This window comes from Aptenodytes forsteri, unplaced genomic scaffold (assembly GCF_000699145.1).
Source record: "Aptenodytes forsteri isolate BGI_AS27 unplaced genomic scaffold, ASM69914v1 Scaffold340, whole genome shotgun sequence".
Classification (NCBI taxonomy): domain Eukaryota; kingdom Metazoa; phylum Chordata; class Aves; order Sphenisciformes; family Spheniscidae; genus Aptenodytes; species Aptenodytes forsteri.
This window is the reverse complement of record NW_008795441.1, coordinates 1,407,248-1,421,978: the sequence shown is the minus strand read 5'-3', so window position 1 is coordinate 1,421,978 and position 14,731 is coordinate 1,407,248. Positions and strand designations below refer to the sequence as shown.

At 46.7% G+C, this 14,731-nt stretch overlaps 1 protein-coding gene across 1 annotated transcript in view; it reads left to right on the top strand.

The window, feature by feature from the left end:
• Positions 1-11,325, top strand: part of LANCL1 (LanC like 1) — a 25,621-nt gene extending 14,296 nt beyond the window's left edge. Inside the window, exons 4-9 of the mRNA XM_019472534.1 lie at positions 2,763-2,898; positions 3,796-3,942; positions 5,923-6,105; positions 6,530-6,706; positions 6,973-7,045; positions 7,945-11,325. Of these exons, the coding sequence (XP_019328079.1) occupies positions 2,763-2,898; positions 3,796-3,942; positions 5,923-6,105; positions 6,530-6,706; positions 6,973-7,045; positions 7,945-8,021 (793 nt within the window). The 3' untranslated portion in view covers positions 8,022-11,325. The remainder of the gene's footprint in view (positions 1-2,762; positions 2,899-3,795; positions 3,943-5,922; positions 6,106-6,529; positions 6,707-6,972; positions 7,046-7,944) is intronic.
• Positions 11,326-14,731: the final 3,406 nt, after the last annotated feature.

Sequence of the window (14,731 nt, the reverse complement as noted above, 5' to 3'; positions counted from 1 at the left end):
GCAGCTTGCAGATAGGTTACAGCCTTGTGTTCACGCGCATCTATGCTCTAGCAGATTGGCCCGTTCTTTCTGATCATGCGAAATGCCTTCATGGTCTTTATCTTGTTTTTCTCCTTCCAGCTGCACATTCCTTTCTCCGTTGTTTTCTGCTTAAGTGCCTTGTCATGCCAGGTGGTACAGTGTTTGCTCATTAAAGTCAAACTCAGGAATGTCCGCTAGTGAGATTCCCATTCCCACACATAGAAAGTGCACTTGTATTACAGCTGCGGAGAAGGAGGGCCTTTCTCCGTTTTGTTCTGTCTTTTAAAGCACCTCATCTTTACAGAGCCTGAGGAGAGAATCCATCAGCCAGGTTTTACCTGCAGTGGAAGAGACAGAAGCTTGCTTTTTCTTAGCTCCTTGCTCTTGCCTAAATGAGTTCATGACCAACAAATGTGCTTTTATGGTCTGGAGAGACTAACGTTTCAGGGCAGCCCATTTTCCAAGAGCCTGTGAAAACGTGAGCCGTGTTCCAGGAGTCCTCTTTTCCCTGCCATCTCCCACCAATTCAGAAGGTCAAAGGTTTGCTTTTAGAGCCAGTGGCATACAAAAATTCCATCTTGCTCTACAGCTGCCTCGCTTTCCCTCTGTCCAGAAACTATTGATTTTTGATGGTTGAGGTAATAGGCTGATATGTGAGCAGGAGTGGCTCTTCCCTTCAGGGACCTCGATTTACCCCCTCGCACCTGAGAAATGCATTCTGCATGCAATCAGTCCACCAGCATCCCAGTGATCTCTTGCTGCACACATGCCACGCAGCCCTGCCCCACATTTCAAAAACAACAGAAACCACTGGCAGGCTTCCTCCCCTGATTATCCTGGCTGGAAAGCAGCTAGAGGTATAAGCAATAATGAATAAGGAGCAAGAATAGTAGCTCCAGCCGCTCCAGATTTCCCCATGAAAAGATTTCGCATCCAGATCTCAGAAAATCCCTACCATGGGTATTACTGTTTATCCACCCATCCTTCCATTGCACCTGACATTTCCCTGACATCTCAGAGCTGAACAACATCACCAGCCAGCATCTCTTCTGGCTAGCCTGCTGCTGGGCAGAGTCCATCTGTTGAAACACTGTTTTCCTCCTTGGAAACCCTCCTCTTCATCTGCCTTCCTTGGACTTAGGGACAGGGGACGTGAGGAGGCAGCAGGGCTTTCCTTTCAGCCCACACAGCTGAGAGAGGGACCCCTGCTTACTCCTAGTCTTGGATGTAAAGTCTTTCTCTTGGGTTTAATCTGTGAGAAATCTCCCCCATGGAGCAATGCACACCTCAAGTGGTACATGAGGAGAGAGGGCCAATCCACCTTGAGACACTGCTCTCTCCTTTCTCCTTCAATATCCCTGCTCACTTTGAGTCCAGTGCCAAGGGAGAATTTCCTGCCATGGGGAGTCACAGCCCAGCATCCTCTCTCTCCTCCGAGGGTATTCTGGACATTTGGTTGCTTCTTTGCAACACATTGTTCTGCCCACGGGCAAAGGCTGCCAGGGCGCCTTTTCTGCTCCTTGCGCTGCTGTGACAGGGAAGCCCTGCACACACCCAGCTCTCCTGGCTGGTTTCTTAGTCCTCTCCCTGTTGCAGCCACAGCAGGAAGCAGCTGAGGGAACAGCCGTGAAACCACTTATGCTGGTATTTTAAAAGTGACGGCATTTTTCAGATTGCTGTCTCAGGGGTTAACAGAAAAATAAAGCCAAACCCAGTCACATCCCTGTCTGCTGCTCTGACAGGGAAGAATATCCAGCCTTGTTGGAAGTGTGATGAGAGGCAAAATAAAGGAAAAATTGCATCGAGAGTGAATTGGGCTATAAAGCACCAGTGTGAAGAGCTGTCCGTCTCTGTTAGCACTACAGGAGTATCACCAACTTGGCAACATGATAATAGAAAAATGGCAAAGAAAATATCTGACTCCAGCAGATGTCTCGCTCTGCACTTGTGGGCTAAAGCCTGGTGCCGACCAGGCAGTCCTCAATGTGGGGTTGCACCACATACAGCCCACAGCACTCACACTCTGCTGAGGTGTCCCCACTATTGCTCAACTCTCCCTAGAGAAGATTTCTTACGTGTGCTGCAGAGGCTTGATTTTAAACAACATTTCCAGCTGCTTCTCCCCACCTCTCACCTAGATTTTTAGCTTATGGAGGCACCTCTTTCTCCACTGACAGTGTAGCCCTGGCCACTTGCGGGCATGGAGAGAAAGGGGCTTTTCTGTCAGGACTTCTGAGAATAACGGGTGAGATTTTTCCACATACCATCAGCACTAGTTTGACTTTCTAGAATTCCTTGGGCAGCCAAATTAAACACATACCAGTTTAGTTTGAAAATACTAATTTTTGGCAGAGGGTCTGCCTTGCCAACAGCATCACAGGGAAGTAATGGTGGGCAGCCTTTCCTGAGCAGTCAGTAACTTTATGCTGACTGTTTCCTATAGCCCAGGTTTCCCCATAAGTAGCTTTCCCAGCGCTGGTGCTCTAAGAAACAAGCATGTAGTACAACTGCATTGTAAAGAGCTGAGCAGACTAAAGCAATAACCCAAACAAAAAGCAGAGGGGAAAGACGGACTCCGCACCTTGCATAGCTGGAAGGCTGAGACCCAGAGACTGGCCTGACATCTCCCAGGGCATGGGCAGCATGAAGGAACAAACCACGTTTTTGAGCTCTAGTCTTACTGCTTGGTTACATGGCTTTGTGTGTCCTCTAATCTCTCCCATGTGAATTTTTCTTTGTAGTTTGCTCCATCTACACAAGCTTGACCCACGAGTGCCAGATGAACTGTTGTATGGGCGCATGGGCTATCTCTATGCACTGATATTTGTGAACAAGCACTTCGGAGAGGAAAAGATCCCTCAAAGTCACATTCAGCAGGTACTGTGGCTTCTGCTGATTTGTTAGCTGCCTCTTCCCACGCAGCTCATCTTTGGGCAGGTAAAAATCAACACTAGATGTAGAGAACTCTGGCAACAAGGGAGAAACCACATCATGGTATCCCTGCTGCCCTTCTTCCAAAGGGGCAAAGCACCACACACCCCCCGCCATCCATATAAATCCATAGGCAGTACTGAATTGGCATACATTTCACTCCCTCACCAACACTCTTCCCTTTGCTTGGGCAGAAAAACAACTGTTTTGTTCTGTACCAGGATACTCACTGTGCTGTGTCCAAGGCAGCAGCATTTCCCTCACCTGCATCTGTGTCCTGGTTTCGGCTGGGATAGAGTTAATTTTCTTCCTAGTAGCTGGTACAGTGCTGTGTTTTGGATTTATTATGAGAGTAATGTTGATAACACACTGATGTTTTAGTTGTTGCTAAGTAGTGCTTACACTAGTCAAGGACTTCTCAGCTTCTCATGCCCTGCCAGAGAGAAGCTGGGAGGGGGCACAGCCAGGACAGCTGACCCAAACTGGCCAAAAGGGTATTCCATACCATGTGATGTCATGCTCAGTATATAAACTGGGGGGAGTTAGTTGGGGGGTGGCGATCACTGCTCAGGAACTGGCTGGGCATTGGTCAGCAGGTGGTGAGCAATTGCATTGTGCATCATTTATTTTGTATATTCTTTTATCATTATTGTTGTTATTATTATTATTATTTTCCCTTCCTGTTCTGTCCTATTAAACTGTCTTTATCTCAACCCACGAATTTTACTTTTTTTTTTTCCGATTCTCTCCCTGATCCCACTGTGGGGGAGTTAGTGAGCGAGCGGCTGTGTGGTGTTTAGCTGCCTGCCGGGTTAAACCACAACAATCTGTTCCCATCCACAGGTCTGTGAAGCCGTTGTAGCCTCAGGAGAGAGCTTGGCCAAAAGGAGGAACTTTACAGCGAAGAGCCCACTGATGTATGAGTGGTACCAGGAGTACTATGTAGGGGCAGCCCATGGTTTGGCTGGGATTTACTACTATCTCATGCAGGTAAGAGGCACTGGAGGGGAAGGGCCTTTAGCAGCTGTTTCATGTTTCTTTGAACAAGGAGGAGCATTTGAATTGGCTCTTGGTGATGTCAGACTAGGCAAGATCCCTTGTCTGATGGACTTTCTCCTGGGTTTGATCACGCATCCCTACTTCTAACTGTTTTCTCTAAATCTGTGAGATTGAATTTCCCACTTCCATGGTGATCGGTAGGGAAATGTGGCCTGCATTATACCAGCATTTTCACATAATGAAGCCCTGTAGGTAGCTGGGTCTGAGCTTCCTCCTCTTGTGTTAATTGCTTATAAAGTATTCCCATTTGTTGGTATCTGTGGGTTTCCTGTATTTTTTGATGTAGTTACTTGGAGCAATCTCAGATCATTGCAGAATGAGAATCTCTGTAAGAAAAGCATGGCGAAAGAGATTGTGTTCGTAGTAGGAAAGTGGAAAATGCCTTTCTTTCCAAATCAGGGCCTGTATCTAAATGTTAAAGAAGAGGGACTTTTTACTTTCATAAAGTAGCTGAATTCTACATGCGTGAAGTAGGCAGGGCAAGACAAGACTCTCTTTGCTTTGATGCTGTCTTTCTCACAATTTTGCACAACTCGCTGGAGCTCTGGGAATCTTCGCTTCCCTGGCTCTGAAATGAGGGTGATAATTCCCCTATGTGGGTCACTTTGTGCATAAATTTACAGTGCTTAAGCTCTTAGAAAAATAACAGCAATAAATAACATTGCATTTTCAAAGCATTAAGGGCACCTACTGAGCAACACAAATTATGTAAACATAGCAAGGTTCATAGAAATAGGTGATATCTTTTATTAGACCCAACCCTCACAGCAGGTGGGAAAAAAGCCATCAGGTTTCAAGTATTTGAGCTTCCCTTCAGCAGCCTCAAAGTTCAAGCCCATACACAGGATAAGCGGAGTTCCTGTGAACATAACCCTCTTACGTGACTCAGAGAGGAAGGGGTGGTTGGTGTTTTTTAAGCAGAAGGAGATTTGGCAAGAGGAGGATGCGAAGTGATTATTGCCCAGGAGTACAGAACGGCTAGCTGGGAACAGGGAAGACAGCAGTGTGCTGTGAGCCCAAATTTGCACCGAGTCCCTGAGCTTGTTCCCAGGCTGATGTTTTAAAGAATTTTAAGTGTAAGTTTCCCATAAAATACTGCATGGGCTTCATGCTTCTCTGCCGTATGAAGTACAAGGAGCCTGGATCAGCCAAGCATGATGCACAAAAAGCCTTGGGGGAAGCAAACAAGGGAAATATGGGGAGGAGAACATTGGACTTTTATCTCTAATGGTTTTACAGCACAAGTATTGATTTTTAATTTTCAAGTTATCAACCTGGGAACAGTGTGATCCTTAGATGAGAGTGCTCATTGCAGTCTGCCGTGGGAAGTCAGAACTGCACAGATTTCATGTGGGGCAGTGTCATTGGAAGAGGACGCTGAAGCCACTCCTTTGCTTCCATCTGAGGTCAGCGGTGAAGTCACCCCCTTGCAATTACCCAGAAACATTTGTGAAAATGCAGCATCACAGCCCTCCATCTGGGCTAGCCCAGCAGCTCAGAGCTGAGATGCTCTAGGTGCTAGGGATCATTCCTGGTATTCATCCTTAATACTGTTTTTATACAGTTTATCTCTTTACTCCAACTCTGGGTACCTGAAACTATTCCTACTCATCTTCAGGAAAAGAAGCAGCAAGCCCTCTTGCTTAGAGGGCCAGGTGACACGCTAGGGGCAGCCTTTGTTTCGGAGGATGCAAGGGTATGACTGGAAATAAGTCCCTACCGAAGGGCAGAGCAGTCTGGGGCCAAGTGGGTATTTGTGAAAGCCTGGACCAAAGAAATAACTTGATTTACAAGGAGCAAGAGGGAACGTGGCCATAATTGGCTTTGTTTCTGCTTTTCAGGCAGATCTTGGGCCTCTTAGGAAGAGACAGAATGGTAATTCTCCCTGATTTAACACTTTCTCTCTCTTAGCCTGGCCTTGGAGTGAGCCAAGTAAAGCTGCACAACACAGTCAAACCCAGCGTGGACTACGTCTGCCAGCTGAAGTTCCCATCTGGCAATTACCCTCCATGCATCAATGACACCAGAGACCTACTCGTCCACTGGTGCCATGGGGCACCAGGTGTTATCTACATGCTTGTCCAGGCCTACAAGGTACCAGAAATCTTGCAAAGACCCTGTGGGGACCCCTAAATGTGGAACTTCATCATGGAGAAGACTCTGTTGAGACCCCCCCTGCCTGAGAGTAGGATGGCTTGTTACAATGAAATCACCCCACAGGGACCACTGACCGAAACGGAAATTAGTCTTTTAAAAAATTATTTCTGAAAATATCCATCAGCTGTGTGGGGTGTCCTGTTGCAGGTGACCGATGGTGACAACTAGTTGTGTGCGAAGTAATGGTCATACAGCCCCATTCATCGTATCAAAAACCTCCCTTAAAGTAGACAGCAAAGTCACAGCATTAAGACTTCAGTAGGAGAGAAACTAATTAACCCAAGCCTCCCCACTGACACAGGGATGCTCTTTGTGTGGAGGAAATTGCCTCGGCAAGAGGGAATATTTCTTGTCTCTGCAGGTCTTTGGGGAACAGCAGTACCTAAATGATGCCCTGCAGTGTGCTGAAGTGATCTGGCAGCATGGGTTACTGAAGAAAGGCTACGGGCTGTGTCACGGGACAGCTGGCAATGCTTATGGCTTCCTAGCACTGTACAACCTCACTCAGAACATGAAATACCTGTACAGGGCCTGCAAGGTGAGAGCCTGTGTAAGGAAGGGAGAGGGGATTATTCACTTCTGCCTTTTACGTCACCACCTTTGCCTTTGAAACCTAATTTCTAGTGTGGCAGAGATGGAGCTAGATCTGACCAGCTCCACCAGAATAGTCCTTCAGCAGCACAGTACAGAAGGAATATCCTGCAGAAGCCTTGCTCTGCAAGGGATAGTGAGGATGAGGGTGATATTTTTTTTTAAGATCCGTCTTTAACAAGATTTGAACACTTTTTGTTCCTCTTTTTTCAGTTTGCAGAGTGGTGTTTAAGCTATGGTCAACATGGGTGCCGGACTCCAGACACGCCATTCTCTCTCTTTGAAGGTAACCTCCATCTCTATGCTTGTGTTTTGCTCCTGGATCTGAGCCAGTCCAGCACCAAGGAAAACCAAATACATGCTCCATTGAAGTCTTTGCAAAACTCAGTGTAGAGGATGGGAAGGAAATTGCATTCACTGTTTTTACCCTTTCCCAGAAGAAGTCTTCTTGTAGTACAGGCTAATGTCTTAGCTGGAGCATCTTGTCCTCTTGGGCCTCCCACACAAATTCTGCACACAGGTCCCAAGGGGAATTCTTCAATGGGTACAGGCCAAAGTCCACCTTATGGTAATTTGTAGCCTGGCTTCTCAGACAGTCTCTTTTCTGTCTATTTTTAAGGATTAAAGTCCTTCATGGGCTTTCCAGCTCCATTCCAAAGGTGAGTGAGGAACAAATGAGGCTGCTTTTGGCAGCTTTGTTGGCTCCTACGGCACCTTGTGGCTCCTGCTAATGGCTCCCCCAAAATCTGCCATCAGCAGGTATTGCTGAAAGAGCCGGTTCCTCAGCTAACGTAAATCTCCCTAGCTTTGCTGCAGGCCAAGGAACAAGGGCAGTTACATCAGTGAGGACCTGAGGCAGCAATGTCACAGGGTCCAAAGTTTTCCAAAGATACTCAGATTGTTAAACCTGTGGACAGGTAAAACAGAAGGGAGGAAGCTGGAGGGGGAAGACCCATCATGTTTTCCCAGGTGCTTTTCAACATTTGATTAACTTCAAAATGCTTTCCCCACTGAAGTTTCTAAGTTGCTTGGGAAACCTGGGTTCAGACCTTGGAAATTATTTAGGTCCTTCTGAAAACATTTTCCTTTCTTCTGTCTTCATGACTCGTTCACCCCCTGGATAATCGATAAAATGGGTGCCCAAAGGGAATCCCTCTGAAGCACATTGTGTTTTCTTATCCTCAGGAATGGCTGGAACGATTTACTTTCTTGCTGACCTGCTGGTGCCAACCAAGGCTAAGTTCCCCGCATTTGAACTCTAAATCTGAGCTTGGCAGTTTCCAGCCTGAATCCTTCCGCACTTGGAAAAGCAGTTCGAAGCTGCTTTCTCCTTCGTCCAAACTCATCATTGTTCACCTAACTGAACGTAAATCCATCCTCCTGAGGGCATGCTGAGTTCTCTAATATTTCTGGTCATCTCATTGCATTGTTTCAATTTAAAAGACAGAATGCCGATTTTACTGGGGTCTCTTAAAAATGCAGGGCTGCAGGTGGGAGCAGGGAGAAAATGTACAGTATTTTGTTGGCTATAGACTTTTACTATTTTCTGTATCCCATTTCCTGGGAGAAAGTTTTCTATTGAATGTAACTTTGGCCATTTAATTTTTTTTTTTTTTGTGCTGACAAATAGTTGCAGGAATTTAGTTGCCTTTGGAAGACAAATGATGAAAAACTGAGACTACTGCCCTGCAAGTTGCTTTTAAGTGTTTTCTTTCTGAGCACCCAGGCAGTAGGCAGTTCAGTAGCTGGGCTGCTCCACATGAAGCAAATGTGATGGACTGTGGAGTCTTTATATATGGTTTTTTAATGTCAGATTGCAAGTGGCACAGCTGGAACTGTCATGCCAAAGCCCTGTCCTGAATTTCCACCTATCTGCTTTAAAGGCAAAGGCTATGTATAGCTCTTTTGTGCATTTTTTCTAGTGACTGACAAATAATCCACTAGCTTTTGTGCTTATTTGCCATCTTAGCTAAACCTTGCAAAAGTCCATTGATCATCTAATGGAAAACTCCAATCTAAAAATGAGCTAAGCATGCTTGCTGGTGTGGTCTCTTCTCTTCAGCTCTGAAAGTTTATTTTGCAGTTTTTATTTAAAATTGCGTATGAATATTATAGGTGTTAGGTAGTGCTAGGCCCACCAGCAGCAGCATGGGAAAAGAAATGTATTCCACTGAGTTCTGTCAGTGTTTAACCTATTACCTGTATAGATGTTGTTTACGTGCTTTGTTTTATAAGCTTTCCTGAACCTGGATAAATGAGTCGTTTGTTTGACTTGTTACTGCTTGTTGTAGGTTTGATATGCAACCAACATTTCCAACTGGAAAATCTGCCCTACGTTAAATAGCTTTTACCTGTCAAGCAGACCAGATACTTGCAAGGGGTAAATCTGCTTTTCCGTCCTTAGCTGATGCTACACTAATTTGCAGCAATTATGGTCCCAATGCTGTAAACCACTTTCTTAGCACTGAGCATGAGCTAAACACTGAGCACAGTGAAAGTTACTGATGCAGCTGTACCACTTTGTGCTGTTTGAGGGCAGCTCCCCAGCCTGCACCAGAGCAGACGTGGGTTTTGATCTTTTAAGGGCCCACCTGCTGAGTGCCTCAGGCCACCTAAGAGCAGGCGAGCAGCTGCAGGGCAGCGTGGGCAACCTCCAAGCCAGTGCGCTCCTGCAGCAGCGATAGTGAAGCAGGAGGACCAAACCTGGCACACTAACACAGCTAGCTCACATGTGCCTGAACGCAAGGCAGCCTAGCCACAGCCAGCATAGGCAGACCCTCAAGAGCCTCCTGGATGGGCTGCCCCAGCAGAGAGAGTAGAAACCATTCCTGGAAGGCTGCCTGTTTCCTCAAAGCCCAGCCATCACATGTTTCTGGAAGTTCATCAAAAGACAGCCTGAAGCACAGAGAAGTTCATCTGCTTTGGGCTGGGCATCCCTGTCAGAAGCCTCAAGCTCATGCAGACTCAGTGGTGGTCATCCCCTATCATTCACAGGGCCTAAACAACACAGAGAGGTGACTGGAAAGGAGGAAGCATAGCCTCGAGAGCAGGATTTGGCTAATCAAACAGTATATGAGGCCTGCTGTAAGTTACCTCTCAGCTTGGCTGGTGTGATGGCAGTGTAGGGGTACTGCTCTAAGCCTGGGTTTCTCCTGGGCACTGCTTCTGCAAAGGAGATGGTTCGTGCAGCCTGGTGTCATGGCAGCATCACATCTCAGGGTTCGTACACTGATCAGGGAAGCGTCAGGGCCTGGTGTACAACTGCTTAATGGAGCACTGTTTAATAAAAATACTGAAACAAACAAGCTTTGGATTATTTTTACCCCTGGCTTTGTGACCGGGATTCATGTCTGAAGAGATCAAGATATGCCACGACAGCCGCTCTCGTAGCTCCTGGAGGCTCATTGGCCTCCCTCCCACGCACCCTGAATGTTAAGAGTATTTCATGTTTTTCCCCATCTCCAATCCATCGAGGCCAGTCCTGTGCTTTCCCTCACAGGCTGTGCTTTTCTCTCAGGACATCGTTTTGCAGCACTGTCTCTGTCCAAGGCTGCGTCCTCCCTACTGTGGCTTCCATTGGAGACCACAGTCCTGCAGGTTAGTCTTAATTGCATCAAAACAGGCCTGTGTGCAGTGCTGGCCACCAGAAAGAGGATGTGGATCCTCCCAAAAAAGCACCCTCCTGCCCAGTGGAAGGAGGAACAGGCTGCCTCAGGGAAACTGTGACTGTCCAGCACCAGAGGCTTTAAGATCAGACTATCAGGAATGGTATGGGTAAAGGTGATCCTGCCCTCCAGCACAAGCATAAATTAAGTTGCTTGAGGTCCTGTACAGCCTGGTTTTCTACAATTTCCATTTCTGTTAAGGTTTGTGGTAATGCTCTTTAGGGAGGGGGTCCAGCAATCAGGATGGGAAAGAAGCATCTCACATTTTCCAGTACATTTTCATTAATCACCACCCCCTTTTTTTTTATATACACACACACACACACACACACAGAGATATCATTCCTTTCGTCTGTGGGCCATCCCTCTAAAATGTTCGGTGAGTTCATTTAGTCCATGACTTCGGGCTCCATCTGTCATAATAATCTTTCAGGGCAGGAAAAATGGAGATGGTATGTGGTGTTGGATTGTTTCATGTTGAAGTCAGTTCTGGTACCATCATCACTGTGCTTTGCTTGGTTTCACTGAAGTTATTCTTCATTAGTCTGGGTGATTCTTATTGTAATAACATTAGTATGGCATATAATATTATTAGTATTATTAGTATATCTGTGTATTATTAGTATAACTATTATAACTATAATAATAGTTGGGAATAGATGGGAAAGAAGCACTCCTTTCTCGTATAGGAGTGTGGTGCTGCCCACTTCCACCCATCTTCATGCCAAGCAGAGGGAGCGGGAGCAAGATGAAGCCTGAAAACACACAACTGCTCCTGCTCCAACAGTGTACCTGAGAGCAACTTTATCAGAAGAGTAGACATTTAACACTTAGTTCTTGGCGATGGTTATGTTTGTCCATGGTGGTGTTCTGTTTAAAAAAAAAAAAAAAAATCAAGTGCCTTATACTCCCAAGTAATAGGTAAAAAACATATTTTGAATGCATTGCCATCTGGCTCAGTTTGTGTTCACCTCCTGTGTATACCAGTGTGATCAGTAAGATGAAAAATGTCCCAAATACTGTTAACCAAGCATCATTTGTAGGTGTGCATCTCCCCCAAGAGCCTGCTGTGGTTTCAGCTCTCAAGAGCTGACAGCAGCCTCAGCTATGAAAGAGGTGACATAGGGACAGTGCAAGGGGACAGATATGTTATTGCTGCCTCTGCCCAATTTACTTACTTCATTTCCCATTCCTGCATATTAACTTTTCAAATGCCCACAAACTGCAGTCAGCGCTGATGTTAAATCTGTGGCTAATACTAGCAACCCCTCCCCCGGAGTGGTCCTCAGCCCCTACACCATTAGCAGTCAGATACACACCTCATTTGATAAATCAGTTTACGAACTACCACTGCAGTCATTTAATGCACACTGGTTTCACTCTGAAACCACTTCAGAGTTGGCTGCTGGCTGTGGAGTGGCAGACGCCCTCCTTGTGTTGATAGGGAAAAAGCACAGCAGAAGAGCAACTCAGCCTCCACAAACCCCAGCTCGGCCTCCTGCCCCCAACAGGAACATTGTTCCCATCTGACAGGCACAGAGCTGGGTGAGGTGGACAATTAAGGTTGCATGTCCCACATGCGATACCACAAAAGCAGCTATGGGAGAAGCAGCTGTTGGGCACAAAGCTGCTGGTGAAGGGCTTCATTTACATGAGTTACCCAGCCAGACCTCGCTTCTCTCCAGCATCTCATCTGACTCCCATCCCTTTGCATCACTATCTTGCCTTTCCCCCTTCCCCTCTTATTTTGTTCATGTTTTTCCACCACAGTGTAATACCTTGGCCAAATTTGAGTGGGGTTTTCTGACGGTAACACCCAACAGAATGTGGTTGGGCCCAGTGAGACCATAAGTCCTGCTTCAGGCCAGCAAGGTCCCAGCACATACAGTTGAGTTGTTGCAAGAGATTTTTTTTTTTTTTAATTGTTTTTTTTACACTGGGAAGAACAACACAGGTTCCTCACCTCTTTCTGCCCAGAATGGCTGAGCCCTTTGGCCAAAGTGTCCCCCACGTCCCTTTAGCTGCATCCAGGAAAGAAACCTGAACTGAAGGCCAGTACCCAGACCAGGAAATCTAAACCCCAAGAGTTACAACTCGCAACGTTATGAAGTGTCTGAAGACAAAATCCAACAGAGCAGGAGGCAGCAGATCTGCACAAAATAAGCACCTGAGGAAACATGCTGGAGCTCAGCTAGGCTTGCCCCTGGCAGGGGAGCTGGCTTGGGGACACCCCTTGCTGAAGTGTGGGTGGAGGTGGCCTCCGCAAGGGGCTGTGTGCCCCCAGCAGGTGGCAATGCAGCCTGACATCAGCAACCACCCTGCGGTTGCCACGCACATGCCTGCACCCTCAGCTGCTAAATCGTACCAAGAGCTGGGATTCAGCTCTTGGGTAGCCCTGGGAAAGTTGCTCAAACCAAAAAGCCCACACGGATGAGGTTGTATTTGTATACTGTGTGAGATGACAGAGATGTGAGAAATGTGGAAGCCCTTCAGAAGTGCATGGTCTCTAAGTCAGTCATGCACCCTCAAAAAAAAAACCAAAACGAAAAAGCACATCTTTTCCCAATCCTGCCTGAAGCCACCCAAGCTCTTCCACAAGCCCCTGCAGGGGAGGTCAACTCCTCATGCTCTTCAGCCACATGGGCAGGTTTTCAAGGAAATGCTCCATATGCTGGGTGAAAATGTTCTATGTGCCTCCCTACGTCAGTTCTACAGACGTTGCACAAGTTCTGCCACCAACTGCTCCCAACTCGCGGGAACTAGAGAGCCAACAACCCCCATCCCCACAGGCTACCCTTGTGTCTGTGAAGTCTCCTGCACTGAATGTGCCTTCCCTAGAGCCCCATAGGGTTTGGGGACATCCCAAAGGGCAAGAGCATCAAGAAAACCCAGATGGGAACATTTGTAAGGGTGCCAAGGCTCACCACTGAGATATAGAATCATTAGAATCATAGAATCATAGAGGTTGGAAAAGACCTCTAAGATCATCGAGTCCAACCGTCGACCCAACAACTACCATGCCCACTAAACCATGTCCCTAAGCGCCTCATCTACTCGTCTTTTAAATACCTCCAGGGATGGGGACTCAACCACTTCCCTGGGCAGCCTGTTCCAATGTTTCACCACTCTTTCAGTAAAGAAATTTTTCCTTACATCCAATCTAAACCTCCCCTGGCGCAACTTGAGGCCATTTCCTCTCGTCCTAAAGATACTTTGATGTCAAGGGAAAAACCAAACCTAGGTAGGGCTGAAATGGCTCTTGCAGATGGGTTTGCAGTGCTGTCTCCGTTGGGACATGGCCTGAAGCCAACAGGGCCAGAGCAGCCTTGGGTCTCCCTGACCCTGCTGACAGGCAGTCTTGGGAGTTTTTAGGCAACCCCTTGCTTCGGCCATGCGTAGGGATGGAGGAGCACAAGGCAGGGAACTGGGCCCCATGGAGTGGGGGGTTTCAGGCCAGTGGGTTTTTTCAGGTTTTCAGGGGGATCCCAGTGCACAGTGGGTGTGCAGTATTAGCATCCAAACTCACTTTCAACCCAGCAGGAAGCAGATAACTAAGCTCAGGCCAACATAAACTCAAACCCCAAATTCAGTATCATAGCTGGTGTGGATGGATACTGCAGCATCTTTATAGCTGGGCCTTTCAACTTACCAAGCACAGTTCATTAACCTTGGCAAAAGGGATAAGCATGGACTTCCAGATTATAGTTGAAACTGAGAGGGTTGCTTCATTGACTGTTCTCCCTGAATCAACACAGTTTATACCTTCTGCTTGCCTTTTTGGTTTTGTTTTTCCTCCTTACCTTTGCTTTTCTCAGTGGCAGTAATTTTCTGGAAAAATCGTTTATGCAGGCCAGATCTGGAGCTGTGTAAAGCCCATGGAGTTAAGCTGATCTAGAGCACTTTCGGACCCAGCCCTTTTGCAACAGCTGAACGTAGGAGTCAGGGGGAGTATAATTAACTTTGAACAGTTGGTCAAATTTCAGGCTTAGCTAATAAGCCTGTTTGTGCCTGACCTTAACAGCAAGTCTTGGTATATTTAATTAAAGGATCCCAGCAAGATCTGACAGGTAGTTTTTCATTGTTTGGCTTTTTTTTTTCTTTTGGAAAGAGCAAGCAAGCTCTTCCATCATTCAGGATGTCCCTCATCGAACATCCCCTTACCATGAGCTGGAAACAGATACACCACCACTCTCCCTTTAACACAGACATATTTACATCCCTCCTGTACCCCTGTCTTTGCCAAGATTACAGCATATCACTTCATACCAACTAGGCTTCAGAGAGCTCCTTCCCAGCTCTGGAACGAG